The sequence below is a fragment of the Onychostruthus taczanowskii genome, unplaced genomic scaffold, assembly GCF_017590055.1.
Source record: "Onychostruthus taczanowskii isolate IOZ18803 unplaced genomic scaffold, ASM1759005v1 scaffold9, whole genome shotgun sequence".
NCBI classification, from domain to species: domain Eukaryota; kingdom Metazoa; phylum Chordata; class Aves; order Passeriformes; family Passeridae; genus Onychostruthus; species Onychostruthus taczanowskii.
The window spans coordinates 1313161-1335690 of record NW_024506993.1 but is presented as its reverse complement, the minus strand read 5'-3'; the positions used below and the strand labels follow the sequence as shown (position 1 = coordinate 1335690).

The window sequence follows — 22530 nt, the reverse complement described above, 5'->3', positions numbered from 1 at the left end:
CACATTCTCTTGTTATCCGAGCAAATCCTAATTTTAATCAGAAACAAAAATAGTGCAATACAAGAAAATTTTGGGAATTTTCTTTTATCGTGGGAAGCAGGCAGGCTCTGGACCGAGTTGCTGAGGACACGTGGCTCAATTCTTGACAGCACTGAGCAGCAGTGTATTATTTTTCAGCTGTATCAAAGGTTACTTTATTCTCCCAAAGAAGTTCTGCTCTCAGATCAATTAAAGTGTAATCAGAAATCTTGGTCCTTGCCACATTCTCTCTGCTGGAGCCAAGCAGAGCCACTGTATTGATACAATGTGTGTTTGAAAGGTAAAAAACCAAAGGGGAGAAGACTGTATCTAAATCTACTTAATATATTGGTGCTACATCTCTCACTGCATCAGAGACTTCTTGTTCCTCCTGCATCCCAGCTGACAGACCCTCACTGTGCTGCAGGATGAATTTGGAGCATCCAGCAGCATTTTTGGAGCAGTGCTCTGTACATCTGCTGCTCCGTTGATGCAGATTTTCTCTTTGTCCCTGCCTGGATCTTTGGGTGATGAGCACACCTTTGGGTCCGGGTGGTGTAGAAGGACAGACCAAATGTGAATTTCTGTGTGATCAGAAAGATTCCAGGCAAAGGGTGGGAGAGGATGGGGAAAAGAGGAGTACAACACTGGCATTAAAGAAATACATATTTGAATCATTCTGACTTGCTCCCAAAATAGAGCTGCAGGGTGTCTGGTTGGAACAGAACAAGCCTTCTGTCAACTTTGCCCTTTCCTAGCAGCTGACTGCGTACTATTTCTTTTTTTATGCCAAAAATCAGAAATTTAATATCACAGAGAGACATCTGGTGTCTCCCACTCCCTGTGCATTCCTTTATTTTAGTTGGCTCGTCACAACAAAGAGCTGCAGAACATGCTGAAGCCAGGGGGTCAGATCGAGGGGGACGAGGCGCTGGAGTTCTACGCCAAGCACACGGCGCAGATCGAGGTAGGGAAGCCCAGGGCTGAGCCCCGGGGAGGGCAGCCCCAGGGCATTCATTATTCATGGTGCTGCCTGTGTGTGGACTGTTGTCTGTGATACAGAACATGCAGAGAGAGTTATTTATTTAATTCCCTGGCAGTGGAGGGGGGAGCTATTCCTGAGCTGTCATGTGTGGGCTCGGGGATGGAGCTGAGCAGAGCTCTCTTGGCAGCAGGAAGTGTGGCTTCACTTCTGTTACATTTTGGCCGGTGCTGTTGCTGAATCCAGAAAGTTTGTGATAGCTTTTTGCCACTCTTTCTGGATTCAAATGACAGTTTGGCCTCGTGTGCCATCTAAGAGCTTTATAAAAGTAAAATGTTCACAGATACGGAGATTGCCTGGAGGAGCTGTGGTTGCTCTGCCCCTGGAAGTGTTCCAGGCCAGCTTGGACAGGGCTTGGAGCAGCCTGGGACACTGGAAAGTGGCCTTGCCCATGGCAGGGGTGGCACTGGATGGGCTTTAAGGTCCTTCCAACCCAAACCAGTGCATGGTTCTGTGACTTCCCAGAACTCTAATAAGCAATACAGATATAACTTATTCCTTGTATTTGCCCATGGCTAAAATTTGGCACCTTTCTTGAATTGGGCCATCACTTTGCTCTAAACTCCATCCCAGCTTTGATGTGGGATTCTCTGGGCCCCTTGGAAATCCCAGCTAAGACCAGTGCTTCCAGGATAAGACCACAGCACAGAAATTACAGTTCTGGAGCTAATCGTAGACCTGCTCTGAAAGGTGAATTGAATGAAACCTGTGTTAAGCTGCTGTTCCTTGGAAAACTGTCTGCTGCTTTGAAATGGGGAGCGAAACAGGCAGAAAACCAAGCAGTAAAACACTCAGGAGTGGAAGGGCTGACGGGGCTGCCGTGCAGATTGTCAGGTCGGACCGCACCATGGAGCAGATCGTGTTCCCCGTGCCCAGCATCTGCGAGTTCCTCACCAAGGAGTCCAAGCTGCGCATCTACTACACCACGGAGAGGGACGAGCAGGGCAGCAAGATCAACGACTTCTTCCTCAAGTCTGAGGACCTCTTCAACGAGATGAACTGGCAGAAGAAGCTGCGAGGTGGGTCAGTGCTGCTCCACGCGAGCGCCGAGGTCGGGCTTTGGGGGTTTGAAGCCTTGGCTGGGCAGCAGCTGGTCCCCAGTGTGGCAGCAGCCTTGGTGGTGGGCTGCCAGAGCTGCTCCCTGCCAGGGAGCTGCCAGCAGGGCTGGCTGAATGCTGCAGCAACAGGGACCCTCTGGAGGGGATCCAGGGCACAGTGGGAAGGAGCAGCACAGGTCGTCCTCTTTGAGATCCAGCAGGAAGGAACAAACGTGTGGAGGAGTAGCTGAAATGAGGAGGAGGCAGGGAGGACCCAGCTGAAGAGAGCAGTGGGCTGTGCTGGATGCAGGGGGGGTAAGGCTGGGGAATGCAGCAAGGTTGGACTTGGTGGTTGTAAAGGCCTTTTCCAGCCATAAAGGTGCTGTGGACTTAGGGCATCTCTAGGGATGGAGATGCTTAAGAACAAGTTCAAGATGGATTTCTGAGTAATTGTAAAGCAGAATTCTTCCTTTTTTGGCTGACAGGTTGATAAGTCCCTTCCATCCCTGTGATGCTAAAATGTCTGAACACAGGTGCTTTCAAGCACTGCTTTTCCCTCTGAGGTTCCCACTGGCAGCTGGGAAATCCCTCAAAATTATATTTTAATTCACACAGTTGCCCCCACATCCCCCAGTAAACCTTTTAGTTCATTTGCTTAATATTTGTTCTGGTTCAGCTGGAGGCTGATTGCTGCTGAGGCTCAGTGGGCAGTGCTGAGGACTGAGCAGCAGTGACCCTGTGAAATGTGAGATTAGGCAGCTCCTCCCTGCTGGACTCAACCCCAGCCATCTGACAGCACTGCTGCTCCCCTGCCCTGCACCAGCTCCACTCCAGCTCCTGGTGCAAGAGCAGCTCTGCTCTGGAACCCCCTCGTGGGGCAGATGTGGGACTGCTTCCAAAAATCTGAGAGCTCTGCAAGAAATCTGGGAGTGTGACATCCTAAACAAATTGCCACTTCAACAGCATCCATATATTCTGTTGGATTTTGTTGTTTGAGTCACTTTGTCTTCGAGGCTGTCTCCAAGCAAGCTGTGAAGGCATCCATCATTAACAGCAGACCACAAATTAGCCAAGATCCACCTGCAGAACTGGAGAAATTTTTTTTTTCCTTGAAAAAACTGGGATCATTTATTCTGTCTCTAATAGCCAGGTCTTGTCTGGCCTCTCATTTTTGGCATTTGTAGAGTTATTTCTCACATTTTCAGTAGTTTGTGCTGGAGCTGTGACCTCTGGCAGTGCTCTGTGTGCTCATGTGCTGCCAGTTAGAGTCTATTCAACCCTCAAAAAGACTTCTAAAATAAAGATCCATGTACCTCTCCCTTCAGCTCACAGTACTGTCCTTAATCTGAGCACCACAAGTCTCTTAATTGTTAATTAAGAATGGAAATGAGCTGCCAAAGCCAGGCAGAAGCACTACACAGGCAGAGTCAGTGTCCATCACCAAAGGAAGGTTTAAAGTTAAACCTGGACCTTTATATTCACCCCTACATAATTCCACAGAAATTAATTAAACCTGGTTGCACATTCTTCCAGTTAAAAGGAAATTGAGAACATTCAGATATTGTGCAATTCTTTACCTATTTGTTAGCTGGGGATGTTAGAGGAGGGAGTTTTCTGGAGAGAGGTGGTGGCTACTGCAAGGCTCAGAACTGCTGCATGTAATAAATGAAATTATCACCCAGCCCCAAAGTCTGCATTTTCAGCTTGTTCCTAAATTTTACTGAGAGCTTTTTCTTTGCTCTCTGATATCTAAACCAGCTGCCTCCTTCCACCAGGGCAAAACAGTCCTTTCCCTTTGAGAGCATTTTTAATGGTTTTTTTTCACTACTCTAGATTTCAGGAGGACACAGTTTGCTGTGCAGTAAGCCTGCAGGAGCTGAAATCAGGGGGATTTTGCCTGGATGCAGAGGGAATTACCCAAGGCAGCTTTTGTTGGGTTCACAACCACTTCAGCAAAGGAATCTTTCTGCTTTCTGCCTCTTGGTTCTGGCTGCAGGGATTATTAAAATTAGGAGTCTTTTTGAGAAGTATTTCTGGGTAACATTAAGGATTTAAATGTGCTGTTGCTTGTACATTGAGCTCTGTGCAGATGTGCTGAGTCCTTTGCCCCCAGGGCAGAGGGAAGGCCAGGGAGCTTCACCTCTGGTTATTCTGGGGCAATTTTGGGCTGTTCTCAGCAGAAAATGAATTTGCAGGTGGCAGTGTGTGGTGCAGGTGAGCTGTTGGCAGCAGCAGAACACAGAGGAATGGGGCTGGAGCTCATTCTCCCCCTCCAAATTGTTCTTGGGGTGACTCTGAGTACAAAGGATATTATTAGGGGAAGCTTCAAGCGCTTGATCTCTGCAGTTTCTCAGCTTGTTCTCTTGCTGCTGCTAAACCATGTTGGAAACAGGGATCCTTTGCCTTAAAACACCATCTAGGAAACTTGAAGGGCCCTCAAGATGAAGGATAATTAAATAAACTTCAGAATAAGCCATGAATATTACTACTTTTGATGCTGTGCTTTTGGGCAAACTGAAAACCAACTTGTTTTGGTGGTGATATATTTTTTTAATAGAGAGACCTCTTACTTTTACTAAAGCCTCCATTAAAAAGAAACAATTTTCTCTGTTTCAGCTCAGCCTTTCCTGTACTGGTGTGCTCGGAACATGTCCTTCTGGAGCAGCATTTCCTTTAACCTGGCTGTCCTCATGAACCTGCTCGTGGCATTTTTCTACCCATTCAAGGGGATTCGAGGAGGTACTGGTGCTTAACCTAAAAAGAGCAAATAAGGTGTGATGAGCCAAATTCTGCTCTCCCCACTCGTGTCTGTGCACTGCTGTTTACATCAGTGAGGGCAGAATTTGGCTTTTTAAATTGCCTTGTTTTAAATTGTGCTGCTCTCTTACTCTTTCTTGAGGCATTTTTAAGGAAAATGTAGAGCCATGCTTTTTCCTAGGGGAAAAAATTACCTGAGACAAACATCCACCTTTAATTGCTCCACTGTTTCACTTCAGTTTAAAGTCCTGTAATTAAGGATTGAGCTAAAAATAGGTGAAATGTTGAACATGTTGTTTTCCTTGAGCTTGCAGTTTGTTAGTGGCATTTTCCACACACTTTTCCTGGTGCTGCAGGAGGCCTGTGAGTGCTGGGGGTGGGTGACATCCTCCTGCCTTGGCAGGGGGACAGTGACCAGCAGGAATCCCTGGAGGACGAGGGAGAGGAGCCCATTCAGCACTGCCTGAGTGGGGAGCAGAGCATTCCCAGGGGAGCAGAGTGCCACATTCCTGCCACCAGCTGTGGGCTGGCACGGTGGGATTGCTCAGTGACAGGTCCCTGGTGGCTCTCAGAGCCAGCCCAGTGAGCACTGAGCAGCTCCAGCCTCTCCCCAGGGCTGCACCCTGTCAGGGCAGGGTGGGAGATCCACAGGGATGTTCTCAGCAGTGTCACATGCATCACTTGCACAGCGATGGGGATGTCTAGCTAGGAGCTTCTTCCTTGTGTGTAGGGGGATTGCATCCTGAAAAAGCCTGTCAGAGGGATGGTTTAGACCGAATTCCAGAGTTCCTGAGAGGGGGAAGAGAGCAGTTTTGCTTTCTGCAGCTGCTGCTCCTCAGTGTCACACCCAGAGTGGGGACAGCCCAGATCCTGGCTGGAAGGTTCTAACAAGCCCAAAGAGCAACTGAATTTCTGTCTCTGGTTGCAAAGATCCCAAGTTAAAAGCTCTGAATTTATGGCTGCCAGGAAAGCTGCTGGTTAAATGAGTTCCCTGAGATTACAAACTGCAAGACTGGTGGGGGGATCATTTGGCATTTTGAAGATGCCCTACCCTACATATTTGAAATTCTTTGGTTATCAGGTAACATTTTGATAAAACCTCTTCCTCTCCTAGTTGGAATCCAAAAAGCAAAATAAATAAATAGATGTGTATCTTATATTTAGCTTAAAAAAAAAAAAGACTCTTCCAAACAGACTGTTTGGGGGAAGTTGTCAGTGTCTTGAATTGCTCAGACACGGTGAACTGAGCAGCTGATGAGCATCTGACAGTAGCAGAAGCTGTAAAACTTCTGACTTGAGGAGCAGAAACAAAACTGGATGCCTGGAACTGGGTACTGGAATGGTGAGAACTCCAGAGACAGGCAGAGCTCCCTGCTGGCTGTGTGTTCCTCCTGCCTGTGGCTGTGCAGGGGTCCCGTGCTCCAGCTCTGGGGTCAGGGTGAGGAGTGAGCGCCCTTGGCTCCTCGGTGTGCCAGGACAAGGACCCTGCTCCCAGCCTCTGTCCCTGGGAGGAGAGGGCAGCCTGTGGCCCTGCCCTGAGGTGGCACAGTGGCACAGAGGTCCTGGCACTGTCCTGCCTGCTGGGTGTTCAGGGAGCACCCGTGTGCCTCCCTCACTCCAGGTGTTTCTTCAGGGCTGCTGGGAGCTGCTGCAACTCCCGAAAGCAAATGAATTCCCAATAAATCTTATTTAGATTTCAGATAAGTCGTTCCTAACTAAGCTGCTGCACATTTCCTCTGTCCCTGCCCGTGCTGTTGCTTGTTCCCACACAGTGACTCCATTCCCAGCTCTGCACCTTGTGCTGTGTGACAGCTCCAGGAGCCCAGACTCCCCCCAGGCAGCCAAAACAGCTGTTCAACTTTATGCTTATTAACTTTTAATTTCCATCCATCCTCTCCTGTCTTTATTAATCTGCAGTGATTTGGAACAAGATTAAATGGCTGCTCGTGGTAGTCAGATGAGAGTAATATTTCCTAAGCTGCCTGAATTTGGGAGCAGGGGGGAAAGCCCTGGCTGAGGATCTTGCCAGTCAGACACAAGTTCTGTGAGAATGTGCTTGCAGAAGGGCTGCAGAGTGCTGTGAAATTTGGGGGATCTTGCTTTTTTGTCTGTTGAGGAACCAGTTGCTTGAAGGCAAAAATTTTTAAAGTCATCTTTTGAGGAAGAGGTGTCTGACATTCTGCATAAACCTGGGGTAAATGGTGTTTTGGGCTGGATCTTTTTTATGGCTCTTTCAGGGAAGTGTATTTTTAGCTGCACAGGCTGGGTGTTGTGTAAGCAGCCAGTCTCAGGGGACAGTCTAAAGAGACCCAGAAATAGCAAGAGATGCCAAAAATGGGTGTGAGGGTCTGACCAAAAGCACATCGGGGGAGTGTCAGGGAGTGTCCTCACCTGCCCAGGCACTGCAAAAGGGGCTGCAAAGGGCCCTCAGCACTCAGGTGTGAACACCACAATGAAGATCCTGTAGCACTTACCACCCGCATAAGGGTTTAGTAACGTGTTTGTAATTAAAGCCCGCTGCAGGCCGTGGGCTCAGCTTTGCTGCTGTGCCACCAGGGGTGGCTGAAGGGGGTGGGTGATGCCCCACCAAAGGCAGTGCCCTGGTGGCTTTGCTGGTGCAGGAATGGGTGTGTTTTGCCTCTGCCCAGGCACGCTGGAGCCCCACCTGTCTGGCTTGCTGTGGACGGCCATGCTCATCTCGCTGGCCATCGTCATCGCCCTGCCCAAGCCCCACGGCATCCGCGCCCTCATCGCCTCCACCATCCTGCGCCTCATCTTCTCCGTGGGCCTGCAGCCCACCCTCTTCCTGCTGGGAGCCTTCAATGTAAGAACCACTGGGCTTTGCTGACCTCCTCTTGCCCCTGGTGTCAGGGTTCCTTACCTGCTGGTGAAGACATGGAGCAGAAATAGCCTGGGACGAGTGATTCCCTCCGTGGGCTGCTCCTCGCGCGAGTGCTCTGAGTTGTGCATTTAATCCTGGTTCCCCAGGCTGCACACAGAGCTCTGAGGTTTTGCTCAGTGTAGGAACAGCTCCAGCCTCAGACAGGCACGGGGAGGAGTCTGTGACCTAAAGCACAAGGTTATTCACCCAAAGTGCCTCAGTATTTATGGGGATGTGTGAGGCTCACTAAATGATGCACTGTGGGTCTGATGGGGGGAGCTGGGAAGGGGCTCAGCCTGGAGAAAAGGAGCTCAGGGGGACCTTGTGGCTCTGCACAGCTCCTGCCAGGAGGGGACAGCCGGGGGGTCGGGCTGTGCTCCCAGGGAACAGGGACAGGAGGAGAGGAATGGCCTCAGGCTGGGCTCAGCAGGAATTTTTTCATGGAAAGGTGGTCAGGCCTTGGCAGAGCTTGCCCAGCAAAGTGCCAACTTACCTCCAGCTTGAAAAACCAGTCTGTTTTCCCTGGTATTGTAACTAATTTCTGGTCGATCTTTCCTTAGGTGTGTAATAAAATCATTTTCCTGATGAGTTTTGTGGGTAACTGTGGAACCTTCACGCGAGGATACAAGGCCATGATCATGGACGTGGAGTTCCTCTATCACCTGCTCTACCTGCTGATCTGTGCCCTGGGGCTCTTCGTGCACGAGTTCTTTTACAGCCTCTTGGTGGGTGTTTGCTTGGCCCTCTGAACATCTTCTGCTCTGTTTGTGAAGTTCCATCTTGAGCGTATCCAAGAAAATTGGGAAAATATCTGTTTTTCTGCTGGGAAACTGTTGAACAGGCACTGGGAAGAGTCACAGACTGGAGGTTTTCTTTGAGAGAAGTTACTGAGGGAGACAGCAGGACACCTGCCACACCCCCTCTGCTGATTCTTGCATAGACAGATAGGGATGGACATGGGGGGATGGATTTAAACCAAAAGAGGAGAGGTTTAGATGAGATAGGAGGAAGAAACCCTTCCCTGGCAGGGTGGGCAGCCCTGGCACAGGTGCCCAGAGCAGCTGGGGCTGCCCCTGGATCCCTGGCAGTGCCCAAGGCCCGGCTGGATGGGGCTGGAGCACCTGGGACAGTGGGAGGTGTCCCTGCCATGGGGTAGGATGAGATGGGCTGAGATGCTTTGCTGTGTTATTATCAATAATTTGTAGCACAGTGTCTGTGCTTTCTGAGCAGCTGGATGACTTTGGGGTGTCTCCATGGCAGTATCCAGGCTCCAGCCCTGGCACACGTGTTCCCTCTGTCTGGGGTGGGATTCACCTTGCACAGCACAGTGCTTCTAGAATAACACTGAAGGAGGGGATCTGGTGGTGGTGGAGAAGATGTGTCACAGCTGAAGCAAAGCTGAAATCCCATTCAGAACAGGCTATTTTTGTGGCTTTGGTTGGTGTGTGCCACATCCTCTGGGACCTGAGCTGGTGATTGGCTGTGTTCATGGAGGTCCAATTTAACAAATACCTGTCCTGTGATCCATGAGGATCACAGCCACAGCCTGCCTGGACTCTGCTGTAGGTTGTCCCAGACCCAGTTAAAAATGAAAGAAACATCAGCACAAAAATCTAAACACAGATTTTGGGGAAAAATATCACTTATTTAATGAAATGCTCAGTAAATTAAGATTTAAAGAAAACAACAAATTGCAAATTGCAGTGAGCTCTTTGGAGGCTGTGGGGGGGTAGATAATACTACAAAACCAGGCAGCAGTCTGTGCTGGCAGCGTGGCGTGTGCCTAGCGCCGAGGCAGGAACACTGCCCGCTGCACTGCTGCTGCAGGGGAGGGCACAGCTGCCTCAGCTCCTGCTGCTCCCTAGCACACGGGCCAGGACACGATGGCAGCAGAGGTGCTGCTGCTCCATGTGCTCCTGTTGGCTGTCCCCAGCTCTTTGACCTGGTGTACCGGGAGGAGACGCTGCTCAACGTCATCAAGAGCGTCACCCGCAACGGGCGCTCCATCATCCTGACGGCCGTGCTGGCCCTCATCCTGGTCTACCTGTTCTCCATCGTGGGCTACCTCTTCTTCAAGGATGACTTCATCCTGGAAGTGGACAAGCTCCCCAACGAGACCCTGCTGCCAGGTCAGTAGCAGCAGCTCGTTCCCCTGGGCTGTGTTGGAGACAAAACGGGTTCTTGTTCCTCAGGGCACGGACAGGACAAGGGGAAGGGATCCAGCTGTGCCAGGGGTGCCCAGGTGGGACAGCAGCAGGAATTTCTCCGTGGAAAGGGTGGTCAGGTATTGGAAGGGGCTGCCCAGGGAGGTTTGGAGTGCCCCTCCCTGGAGGTGTCCAAGGAAGGCCTGGATGTGGCACTGAGTGCTCTAGGTTGGTGACGAGGTGGGGTATCAGCCACTAAATGAAGAGTCTTGGAGGTCTTTTCCAGCCTCAGTGTGCCTGGGATTCTGTGAAATAAAAAAGCTTTTGTGGTTGAATTTAAAGCCATGGAATGTGTAAATCAGGAAGAAACTGTGCCCTTCTAAACTCTAGGATAAGATACTGCTCTCAATGCCTTGTCATTGCACTCTGAGTGTGATGGGGAGCCCCAACACCTGAGGAGTCACCCTGCAAGGTGTTGGAGCATCCTTTGATGCAGCATTTTGTGGTTTCAGATCACACAGAGCCCGGTGAAACCATGACTGGCGAGTTCCTCTACTCAGACGTGTGCAAGGCAGGGAGCACTGAAAACTGCTCCTCCATCATTCCCTCCGACCGTGAGTACCTCTCTGGGATTCCTAACCCACACCTGAGTTTGCACTCTTTTCTTTAGTTAATCACCTTCAATTAAAATATCTTCTTTAGAAAATCCTGTGCAATAAATTTGAGAACAAAGCTATCACGAGATTAACTTGAAATAGGATTAATTTAGGCCAGCAGCATAAATAACATCAGTTACATGAAGTGACTAAAGCAGAGAAACTTACACCTGAACCAGACCTCATAAAACACTGCCGTACTCTTTAATTTTCTGCATCAATTGCAGAAGGAAGAGATGCAGTTTGCCTCTTTGCAAAGTTTATTATTTTAAAACATGAGGCTATTAAATGTGATCTCAGAGGATAATGCCCTGTGAAATATGGTTTATTGGCAGCATTGTTCTGTCTCAAACTAAGGAAACTGTTTTAATATCATGGCAGGAAGTGCTCGATGGATTAAGTAGACAAGGATAGGTTTGGGGGGTTTGGAGATCAAGGAAGTGAGATATTACCTGGGTATTGAAATATTTCAGTTTTATTTCTAGAAAATGTAATTTCCATGTGGGAGATTTACGGTGCTGGCTGGGAGGGGCAGACAGAACATCCCAGTGTCTCTGGGAAGGGCAGCTCTTGCATGGCCATCAAAGGTCAACGATGGCCACCAGCCCCTGCTCACAGGAGGAAGGCTCTGCTTTGCTCAGGGGTCCTCTCTGAGACAGCAAAATTCAGCCTTGCTGCAGGAAAAGCTGCTTCTTTCAGCTCCTTCATTCTGGCTGCAGGAAGGAAAACTCAGGCATGTTTTTGTATCACAAATAAGCAGCAGAGTGCCAGGGTCTTGTGTGCTCAGGGGTGTTCGTGGTGCCCCACATTTGGCCGCTGCTCTCGGGGTTTGGTTATTTCAGGCTTGCTCAGGCACTGGGGCCTCTCCAGAGCTGCCTGTGGGAGGGTGGGATCTGCTCATGAAACGAAAGTTGTGAGATGTTTAATGGGTACAGGGGAGTGTGTGAGGTTAGGGAGTGGATTTTAGCAGCTCTGCGAGTGAAGCTGGAGCCTGGAGCTGAGCGAAGGGAAGGTCAGGAGAGGTGTGCTGCTTTGCTAGCAGAATGCTGTTTCCACAAGCAGTGATCTTTTAGCCATTTGAAAGCTCCGAGTGGAAGTTGCCATTTTGAGTGCAGCCCAAAGGCTGTGCAATCTGTCAGGCACCAGGGGAGAGTGGAAGAGGCAACACTTTGTCCTCTGAGCTGTCAAAAAGCTCGGGTTCTGTATAAACAGGCATCTGCTGAGCTGAGCTGTGCATGCGAGCAGGGATGGAAGGAGATTGCACCGAGTCACAGGCAGCAGTTCAGGCACAAAGGAAAACTGGTGGTGGGGAGAGGAAGGCAGGGAGGAGATCTGCTCCTGGGGGGGCTCTGGAGAGGATCCAGGGAAGGCCACGGGATGAGGAGGGGTCTGGAGCATCTCCCTTGTGGGCAGAGACTGTTCAGGGCCTGTTTAGTCCAAGGAAGACTGAGAGGGGATCCCATCAATCCATACAATATCCCCAGGGGGTGTCAGAGAATGGTTTCTGACCCTTCCCAGTGGTTCCCAGTGACAGGACAAGGAGCAGTGGCCATAAACTAAAACAGGTTCTGCCTCAGCGTGAGGAAGAGCTTCTTTCCATGGAGGGGGCAGAGCCCTGGAGCAGCTGCTCAGGGAATCACAGAGTTTCCCTTTCTGGAGACATCCCAAACCCCCCTGGACGTGTTCTGTGTCACTGCTCCAGGTGACCCTGCTGGGCAGGGGTTGGAGGGATGATCTGCAGAGATCCCCCCAACCCACACTGTTCTGTGATTATTGGGGGAATGAACCTACAGGGATTTGCAGCACAGGCTGGCAGTCTGAGGGGGGAGAGAGCATACCCAGCAAAGAATGGAGAGGAGGATTCAGAGCTAATCTTGGCTGTGAAACGTGTCTTTGCTTGCTGTGTTCCCAGAGCTGATCACTGAGGAGATGGAGGAAGAGAACAAGGAGCATACGTGCGAGACGCTGCTGATGTGCATTGTTACTGTTCTGAGTCACGGGCTCAGGAGCGGGGGTGGAGTAGGTGATGTGCTCAGGAAACCTTCCAAAGAGGTAAATTACCAGGGCTGGGGGTGGAGGAGTGCTCCTGAGCAGGGCTGGCAGCTGCTCTGCTGGGAGAGAGTGTGTGCACTGCTCCCAGCACGGGGAGGGACGCGCTGCCACTGGGGTGGCATCCCTGGGGTGACATCCTGGGGTGACACTGAGCACCAGCCACTTCTCCCAGGCTTCCACGGCTTCTGGGATGTCCATAGAGCAGGAATGGGAGAGCTGAGGAGCTGAAGGAAGGAGATGAGTACACATGAGTGAGGGAGGAGCCTCAGGTGGCTCAGGACAATGCTGAGGTGGCTGCTGGATGCCAGGAGCTTTTGTGGGAGCATCCCTAGGGAGAGGTGATGTGTCAGATGGGAGGGATGAGAGGACAGGGACCAGGCTGGGCTGGTGGGAGCGTGGGGGAGGAAGGATGATGTGGTTTGGAGCTGCCATCAGAGTGAGGACCAGGCTAAGCAGCAGGAATTTTCCATAACACCCCTCTGGCTCTGCCTCTGACTGCTGTCTAAGCTTTTGTGTCCATCCTTCCCTGTGAGGGTGGGCAGCCCTGGCACAGGTGCCCAGAGCAGCTGGGGCTGCCCCTGGATCCCTGGCAGTGCCCAAGGCCAGGCTGGACACTGGGGCTGGAGCAGCCTGGGACAGTGGGAGGTGTCCCTGCCATGGCAGGGGTGGCACTGGGGGGGATTTAATGTCCTTCCCACCCATTCTGCCATTCTGTGCTGGTTCTGTGATCTGAGGCTCAGGCTGTCACTCCCAAAGCCTCACTGGGGGCAGTGCTTTTTTGTTTTACCTGCCATTTCAAAGTTTTTTTCTAAAACTTAGCCTTCAAAGTTACTTAATTCTTAATAGTAAGTTTGGCACTTGACTAGCAGGATGATTGAGAAAATGGGGGCTGAATATTTTGGATATTCTGGCCTGCAGTAAATGTGGAATGTGTACTGAAAGGTCCACCTTAGTGTTCATTTAAATGGCTGTTAAATGCAATTAGTTATATTAAATTCCAGTTTAAGACTTTATGGTCCACACTGATCCTCTGTTGATACACTGCAGATTAATATAAGGATATAATTTGGAAGGGCTTCAGGGAGGCATGAGAACAAATTTCAGTGAGTGAGAGAAGAGTTTTTTTCTCTTGTGAAAGTGATAGAAGTCCAAAATCTTGGACACAGGAAGAGCAGCTCTGCAGAGATCCCACACTGGCAGCTGACTAATTTGGCTTTTCCTTCAGTGATTTTTGCTTTTAATTTAATTTAATGTTTTGAACGGAGTTCCCCTTGGAGAGCATCAGCAGGGGAGAGTCTCAGGCAAAGGGGTGTGTGGGGCAGGGTGGTGATAAGGCTGAGATGTGTTCCTAATTGGGCTGCTAATAATTCCAAAATGTATCTTGCAGGAACCTCTCTTTGCTGCTAGAGTGATCTACGACCTGTTGTTCTTCTTCATGGTCATCATCATTGTCCTGAACCTGATTTTTGGGGTGATCATTGACACTTTTGCTGATTTAAGGAGCGAAAAGCAGAAGAAAGAAGAAATTTTAAAAACAACTTGCTTTATTTGTGGTAGGTGTGGAGACACACTTAACAAGAAGGGGTTACTCTGGGTAAGCCAGGGATAGCTGCAAACTGAGAGGAAAAAAGCCTTGAATTGCTGGCTGTTCCTCCTTGCATTCCTCAGCCAGTTCATGTTCCTGGGCACCACGTGCACTGCAGCTTGGCAGCAGGAGCAGATGGGGAATGCTCAGGATACCATTTTTCCTCAAGACTTTAGTTCTTGCTTCTCCTCTGCCTCAAAGAACAGTTTCCTCTGGGAACAGCAGGGATTTTTATGAGCAGTCATTTTTTCCAAGCGTGCCTGTGGAAGCTTTTCCCACCAGGAGGTTGGGAGTGGAGGTGCTGTGGTTGACTGACATGGTCCTGCCATGTTGCATAACACACAGCCTGACGGGATAACCTTTGGAAATTTGCTGCAAAGCAAACGTTGCTTTTGCTATCAGTTTGCCCAAAAATAGGAGATGTGTTATGAAATCCGACTAACTGCTTGCTACAGGGTTGTTGCCTTTTTTAACCAATTTTTTTCTGTTATGTATAATAAATATAAGCAGTACTTGTTACACTTTACTCTTTCTCTTCCTTCTTTTCCTCCTCTTTTTCTTCTCTTTCTTGTCTGATCTTTTCTCCTTTCTCTTCTTCTTTCTCCTCTCTCTTCTTCTTTCTCCTTTCTCTTCTTCTTTCTCCTTTCTCTTCTTTCTTTCTCCTTTCTCTTCTTTCTTTCTCCTTTCTCTTCTTTCTTTCTCCTTTCTCTTCTTCTTTCTCCTTTCTCTTCTTCTTTCTCCTTTCTCTCTTTCTCCTTTCTCTTCTTCTTTCTCCTTTCTCTTCTTCTTTCTCCTTTCTCTTCTTTCTTTCTCCTTTCTCTTCTTTCTTTCTCCTTTCTCTTCTTCTTTCTCCTTTCTCTTCTTCTTTCTCCTTTCTCTTCTTTCTCCTTTCTCTTCTTTTTCCTTCCTCTCCTTCCTCCTCTTCTGGGTGTTTGTCACATTTTATCCTGATATTCAGTGTCCATTCCAGAATGACAGTGACTTGCAGAAGTGCAGCAGCAGACTTCAGAAATCCCTTTTGTCCTAGAGCTGATTTTCCTGGTCCCCAGCTGGCAAACACTCAGGGCTCTCCCTGTGTCCTCTCGCAGGTTTGGAGAGAGATAAGTTTGACAACAAGACCGTGACCTTTGAGGAGCACATTAAGGAGGAGCACAACATGTGGCACTATTTGTGCTTTATTGTCTTAGTGAAAGTCAAGGATTCCACAGAATACACAGGACCAGAGAGTTACGTGGCAGAAATGATCAAGGTGAGTTTGGAGTTCTGCTTTTTTTTTTTTTCCCTAGATTAGACCAATCCAGTGGAATATTTGGTACGGTACTCTGTATTGTATTTAATTTATTTTGTAAATGTACCTGTGACTTTCCAGCCTCCAGAGCACTCTGTGAGTGTGCTGGAGTAGGTGACAGTGAGTGATGACAGCCAGGTACTTCCTGTGGCTTGGATCAGGGGAAAAGAAGCTATTCTGCCTTAAATTCACATTTAGGGAGAGTATTTTCAAGCTGGTGGAAGTATCTGAAGCACAACCAACAGGTTACAACCTGTCCTGGTATAAATATCTCCAACTGACTTGCAGGATTTGTTGTCATATGATTTGAGCTTATTATTGTGAAAAACTACAATTAATGTCTACTCAATTGGAAGGGCTTTTAATGAGAGAATTAAAAGCCTCATCTGTGCCAAGCTGCAGGTTCAGAGCTCCTGGAATTACATCCGAAGCCCAGTCACTAATTTGTGTCTTCTGGCTGGGGAGCAGGAGCTGTTTGTTTTATAGAATTTCAGTGTGATTTCTGTGGAGCAGAGCCCTTTGCACATCTGTGAGGTGCCAGCTCCCTCGGGCTGGCTCTGTCCATCCCCCCGAGGGTAAACGTGTTCTTTTGGGGTCACCAAAGTGTCCGTCCTACTTCTGGGCTCCTACCTCAGTAATGAGGGCTTAAAGCAATCTTGTGAGCAGTCACCTGATGGGGGATTAGCACAGTGAGATAACCAAGTGCATCACTGCTGCTTTCCAGCCTGGCTGATTATTTTGCTCCCTTCCTTTATCCCCCCGCAGCACGCATGACTTCAGGGGGAAGCACTGCACTCCTGAAGGGTTTTTTGCTTCTAAAAGACAATTTTGTGTTGTGCTTTTGCTTCTAAAAGATGATTTTGTGCTGTGTTTTTGTTGGTGTTAAGACCAGTTTAAAGAAAGTTTTTCATTTGGCAACCAATTCATTATTTCAGATGAACGGTTTGGATTAGATAAGAACCAAAAATTAGTCACTGAATATGTTTGCATGAAGCACAAAAACTGGAGAACTTTGATGAGAATTCCCATTCATTAAGTGTCAGCAAGGGCTAATTACTGTGTGTGCATGGGAGTAGGGATAAATTATGCATAGCCAGAGTGTCTCATGCAGATGCAATTTTATGTAACCATGTGCTCTAGGTAGAGGATTGGAGTGTGGCTGCAGTTGGTGGGGTTTGCATTTCATGAGCCAGTTTTAAATGAAGAGCTGAGAGCAGGTCTCAGTGAGGGCTGGTGAATGTGGGGTGTGGAACAGCAGGAAATGTGGATTTGAGCTCAGTGCTGTCACCATCCTGCCCCAGGCTCAGGCTGCTGTGCCCTGGCTCTGGAGTGCTCTGCAGTCCATAGGTTCCTGAGGAGCCATTTGGCAAAGCTTACTCTGAAAATCACCTTCTTCCTGGTGTCCTTTGACATCTCCTTTTCTGCCCTAAAATTGGGTGTAAAACATGATGAATCTGTTTCTCTACCAGACCTGTTTTAAATGCTGCTGTAGGAGCCAGAAGTGGGGGTTTTTTTCCCATTTAAGGTGTTTTTAGGGATAGTTTGGGTGGGGCTGGTTCATCTGTTCCTCAAGCTCTCTGTGTTCATAGAATCCCAGATCGGTTTGGGTTGGGAAGGACCTTAAAGCCCATCCAGGTCCATGGCAGGAACACCTCCCACTGTCCCAGGCTGCTCCAGCCTGGCCTTGGGCACTGCCAGGGATGGGGACTCCCCAGCCTCACCCTCTCCGGGCAGAACCCCACGAATGCAGAGAGACAGACCAAGGGAAGCTTTAAATGAAGTGAATTCCATGAGTGATTCCATGATGCCCTGTGGAGGTTCTGCCTTCTCGTTCATGTGGCAGCCGGCAGCCTCTCCTGGGAAGCCTCCTTGGGGGCATGGCTGGCTTTGAAAGGGATTTTCCTCCCGTATTTCAGACTGAAGGTGGCACTGTAACATCTTGGATAGTGACAGAGATGGGGCACGTCCTCCCCGGGCTGTGCTCGTTCCCATCTTCAGGAGCATCGTGTGCTCCTGTCCCACTGTGGTGGCAGCACACACCCCAAATGTTTCACCTGTGCTCTGACTCCCAGCTAAATGCCTTCGGAATGCTCTTGGATTTCTGCCCCTCCGTAAATGAAAGAAAAAAAAAAAATTTAAAAATACAATTTTAAAATTGCTTTTGCCATTTAGTATTTGTGGGTTGTTCCAACACTACAGAACAGTAAAGAAAAACATTAAAGAATTTAGGACACTTAAATGATATCCACTGTCAGTTTGTGAGCTGCTTCCAGTGCTGCTTGCACAGTGCTTTAAGGATATTTTAAGCACTGTGGTATCAAAAGAATACTGGACAATTTCATTTATGAGTTAGTGAATATTCAGGCACCTTTAAGAGTGATCTTGAATTTGATGCTTTCTTGTCTAAAAATAATGTGTGCAGAAAGGCAGTTTTGAGGATTCCCACTGTATGGGGTATGGCAGAGCTGGATCTGACCCATAGCATTCATCCTGCACCCCTCACGATCCTGGCCCCACATGAGAAGAAATTGTAGCCTTGGAAATCAATTATTAACTACAATTCCTTAGTGAATTTTATATTTCTTCACAGACAGAAGCTCATTAAGTTCAAACAAATCATGAGGAAAGAAGTCAACAGGTACACTGGGAAATAGAGTTGAGTTTAGGGCACTGAAGACTGATCAAAAAAATCAAAATTAAAAAAAACCCAGCAGTGATCTGACCTGAGCAGCCTGGGCTAGTGGGAGGAGTCCCTGCCCAGTGAGATGAGCTTTAAGGTCCCTTCTAACCCAAACCAGTCTGGGATTCTGTAAAATAAAATCTGCTGACTGTTCTGACAGTGCTGCTGTGACTCTCACTTCCAGCTCTGTCACTCTCCCTCCCACAGCCCTGTTCTGGGACCAGTTTGGGGCTGTTGGTGGCTCTGGGATCTGGTTTGGTTGAGCCCCACGCAGGGCCAGGCTGCCCTGGGCTTGTAGCTGCAGGTCCAGGCTGCTGATGGAGGCTGGAATTCCTCCTGCTGTAAACAGGGATAATATTCCCTTTCATCAGCGAGGGGAGCGTGTGCCTGCTGCCACAGATGATGTAAAACTCGGGCTATCTCAGGAATCTGTGCTGGGAATGGCTGGAGATGCTCAGGGAATGGGGCTGCAGGGCTGGGGTGGGGAAGCTGAGGCTGTGCCACCCCTCTGCTGCCCTGAGCCACCCTGCCCTGCTGCCCTGCAGCTGGTGGTGCCAGGAGGTGGCAAATGGATTCCAGCAGCTGCCCTTGGCTCTGCATCCCTGAGCCACCTCCTTCATATCAGTTCAGTGGCACAGACAGTGAGGAAACAGCTCTTGTGGCAGAGATGATCTTCAGCTCCTGGTGTCTGTGCAGCTCTCCTGGCTGGAGCGGGGATGTGCCTGCTCCATCCTGCAGAGGGGCACCCAGAGAGAGGGGCTGGGAGCAGGGTTAATGGGGAAGGATGCTGAGGGTGCCTCCCGTGATTCCCAGGAACAAAGGCCCCGGTTCTGGAGGCTCTGCAGTCACCAGGAAGATCAGGTGATGTCTGAATAACACCCTGTGTGTGGGAGGTGGGGGGATCCACTTATCGCCTTGGCCAGACATTGACATCCACACCCAGATGACTCATGTGAACTCCGTGCAACTCCCTGCAGATTAGTTCATTTAAATGCCTTATCTTCCAATCCTGGCTTGAGAATTCCTCCTGGAGTTCTGGCCTTTGCCTGCAGTTGCTGTGGCAGCCTGGGCAGCACAGCAGCCCTGCCAGCTCAGCTGTCACCGGGGGGCAGGGCTGTGCCACAGCCAGCTGTGTGCAGGCATTTAGAATATGTAAAATCTCTCACTGCAGCTCGCTAAGGAGAAAACCACACAGGCACCCGGGGTTTGTGTGCATTCCTAAGCTGTCTGCAGGCAGCTGCATGGGCTGTCACAGCACAGACAAATATTTGCATGCCCGACTCCTGCATCCCCTGCTCTGCACCCCGAGCGGCGTGGGCTGCCAGGGGTTGTGCATGCAGATGTGCTCATTAAAAAGTAAAGGCTGCTTTGGAAGAGTTTTTTAGCACAGAGCTTCCTGACTAGCTCCTGCAGTTCCCCTTTGTTTTTAATCCAAGCAGGATCTGTGTCATTAGCAACCTTTATTGCAGAAATGAGGCAGAGGTGTCACGGTTGCCCAAGCTCCATGTCCGGATCGAGGGCACCGAGTTCCAAATCTGGATTGTGTTGTCATTGAAAAGGAACCATTTGCAAATAGGAGTGATGACACAGGTAGTCTTAAAGGAATTTGGAATAGGAATGAAGGCTACAGATTTCCCTTTGTACCTTAGCTAACCTCTGTGTACAGACCTGGGGATTTAAGTGTATTATTGGGCTTTTTCCTTGGTGTCCTGAGCTCTGTCCTGTGAAGGAAAGTGTTTCTGGTTCTGGGTTTGAGTGACTGCTGCCAAGGCACAGCCTCCTGGTAAGCAAAGACGAGATTCCATCAGTGTCAGGCTTTTAAATTGCATCCTTCAGAAGTGCAAGTGTGACTTGAAGCCTTTCCCAGGGAGTTGCCCAGCAGGGACAGTCACTGTGCCCTGAAAGCCAGCAGGAAGGTGGCATTCAGCACTGGTGATGGCTTTGAGGAGTGGTGTCCCAGGCTCCCCATGAAACCCAGTTCAGCTGGAGCTGGCCAAGACTGGCTTTGCACTGCAGCACCCCCAGCAATGACAAGGGCACACCAGGATACTTCCAACCCAAAGCATTCCAAAAGGCCCTTAATGATTCCAGCACTGGTGAAAGACATATGTACATGAAATTACAGTCTGAGAAAGTGTGGAAACGTAGTTATGTTCATCTGTCATTTGTGCCTGGAAATCCTGTTCTTGAGGCAGAGTCACAGAGGAGAGATTTGTCATATCAATATTGAGCAAAGCAGCTGCAGACACAGGAGTGAGCAGCCCGTGCAAATGACTCGGTTACAGATGAGGAAATTGGGGTTTTGGGGCTACCAGTCACCGTGATACTGGTGCAGCCTGGGGAGGAGGAGGAGGAAGACCAAGGAGGTCAGGATGTGACCTGGAGCTGACAGTGCTTTGTTTGGTGGTAACTTCCCAACAAGCTGCATCTTGAGATGGCTGGCCAGAGTTAGCCAATATAATTACAGGGTTAATCAAGAAATCATGGCAGAGGCTTGGAAGAGCCCAGGGTGTTTGGCAGCAGGCCCTGGGCTGCTGGAAATACTGTGTCATAGGCACGGGCTGAGCTTTGTGCTCACACAGGGGAGGAACTTGTTCCACCCTTAGTGCAGACCAGGAGCTGCACTGGGAGAAAGGAATGGTCACCCTCATCTTCCCCAGCTCTGGCACAGGGTGCCCAGAGCAGCTGTGGCTTCTCCATCCCTGGAAGTGTCCAAGGCCAGGTTGGACAGTGCTTGGAGCAACCTGGGACAGTGGAAGGTGTCCCTGCCCATGGCAGGGGGTGAAACAAGATGAGCTTTAAGGTCCCTTCCAACTCAGTGCTGGATTTTCCCGGATAAACCACCTGGTATCCATGCTGGGAATCTCGGGTTGGCATCCCAGCTGACCAGGCAAAGGTTTCCCTGGGGCTGAGCGTGTGTAAGAACAAGGCCTGGGTGGATGAAAGCAGAAGGAGAGGCTTGGGGCCAGTTCTGGGCAATGGGATGTTTGCATAACGTGCTGGGTTTGGGTGGATCCCAGACAGCTGCCAGGTTGGGTGCCCGTCCTGCTCCTGGAGCAGCGCCCTGGGAGAGGGGGAAGGCTCCTGCCTGGAAGCCGTGGGGTGAGGCACTGGGAGCAGAAAGCCCCCGGGGCTGAGTGTGCCCAGGAGTGGCCCCGGGCTGGGGCGAGGCCCTGAGTCACGCCGTGACCCCGCGGGCTCGGCCCTTGTGCAAGAGGATGTGGTGACAGCGGCCACTGCCACCAGCTGTGCAGCTCAGCCCCCGTGGGGAACTGCCTGTCCTGCCCAGCTGTGGAGGCGTAGCGTGCCCTGCTTCAGTGGGATCCAAACAGCCTGGAGTTGGTGTGGAGAGGTGGCCCTGTCCTCTCGGGAGGCAGGACATGGCCTTCAGGAGCCCCGTGCCCCCCAGTCCATCAGCTGGAGTCACCCACAGCAGAGCCGTCTCAGGCCTAGGGCTGTGCTCATCCTCCACCTTTGGGAACGGTCTCTGTGTTCCAGGTTCTCTGCTCTGCCCCAGCCCAAGTGCCACTTGGGTATTTAACAGAGCAAAGGAGCTTTTTGCACCCTAAACCTTGTGGGGCAGCTCGGAGTTGAGAATGTTCTGAGTGTGGAGGGGGAGACACCATCAAGTGCTGGTTTTTATGGAGGGGGGAAGTGCAGCTCGGTGTGGAAGAAGTGATGGTGAGCCCTTTGCTGCAGAGAGAGAACCTGATGTGGGGATTTTTCCAGGAAGCTCAAGAAAGACCCAGGAGGAGTCCCATCTCACCACAAACAAACAGATGCATTTTCAGAGTGCTTCACAGAGCTCTTTTGTAGCTGTGTGGGTCTGATTTTTAACTTCCCATGACAGAAACTGAAATTTGCTGCTGCTGCCTTTCCCTGCTTGTGTTCAAGAAACAACTGGACGTGGCACAAAGTGCTCTGGGGCTGGGTGACAAGGTGGGGATGGGGCACAGCTTGGACTTGGTGATCTTGGGGGTTTTTTCCAAGCAAAACAATTCCACAATTCTGTAAATGGTGCTGCTGGGCAGCCCTTTGATGGCAGCTGTAGGGATTTATTTTGCAGAGGGTTGAATCGGCCCTTCAGCACCCTGTGACTCTGGGGTACACGAGCCCCACTTTGTGCCATCAGCTGCCATCCCTTGCCCAGGAGGAGCAGAGCTGACGCTGTCGTGGCCCAGCCCGTGCTGAGGGCTCCTCTCAGCCTTTCTCAGAAGCAGCTCTTCGGCAGAAGCCGGGAGGAGCCGGCGCTTCTCAGAAGGAAGCGCTTCCTCTGCCTTTCCAGGGGGATGGCCGGACCCGCGTGAGACACTTGCTGCCTTGCAGCAGGGACTTTTCCAACTGTACCTAGAAAAGAGCTGCAAGCCGAAACACGGCGCTTGTGGTCAGC

At 50.0% G+C, this 22530-nt stretch overlaps 1 protein-coding gene across 4 annotated transcripts in view; it reads left to right on the top strand.

Moving 5' to 3' along the window:
* The window catches only part of ITPR1 (inositol 1,4,5-trisphosphate receptor type 1), a 159909-nt gene that overhangs the window by 127902 nt on the left and 9477 nt on the right, over positions 1–22530 (top strand). For all 4 annotated transcript variants that reach the window (XM_041425478.1, XM_041425479.1, XM_041425477.1 and 1 more), the window contains 10 exons: positions 881–985; positions 1887–2079; positions 4714–4836; positions 7503–7678; positions 8296–8460; positions 9669–9864; positions 10392–10493; positions 12448–12587; positions 13975–14140; positions 15261–15421. In XM_041425478.1, the coding sequence (XP_041281412.1) occupies positions 881–985; positions 1887–2079; positions 4714–4836; positions 7503–7678; positions 8296–8460; positions 9669–9864; positions 10392–10493; positions 12448–12587; positions 13975–14140; positions 15261–15421 (1527 nt within the window). The remainder of the gene's footprint in view (positions 1–880; positions 986–1886; positions 2080–4713; positions 4837–7502; positions 7679–8295; positions 8461–9668; positions 9865–10391; positions 10494–12447; positions 12588–13974; positions 14141–15260; positions 15422–22530) is intronic.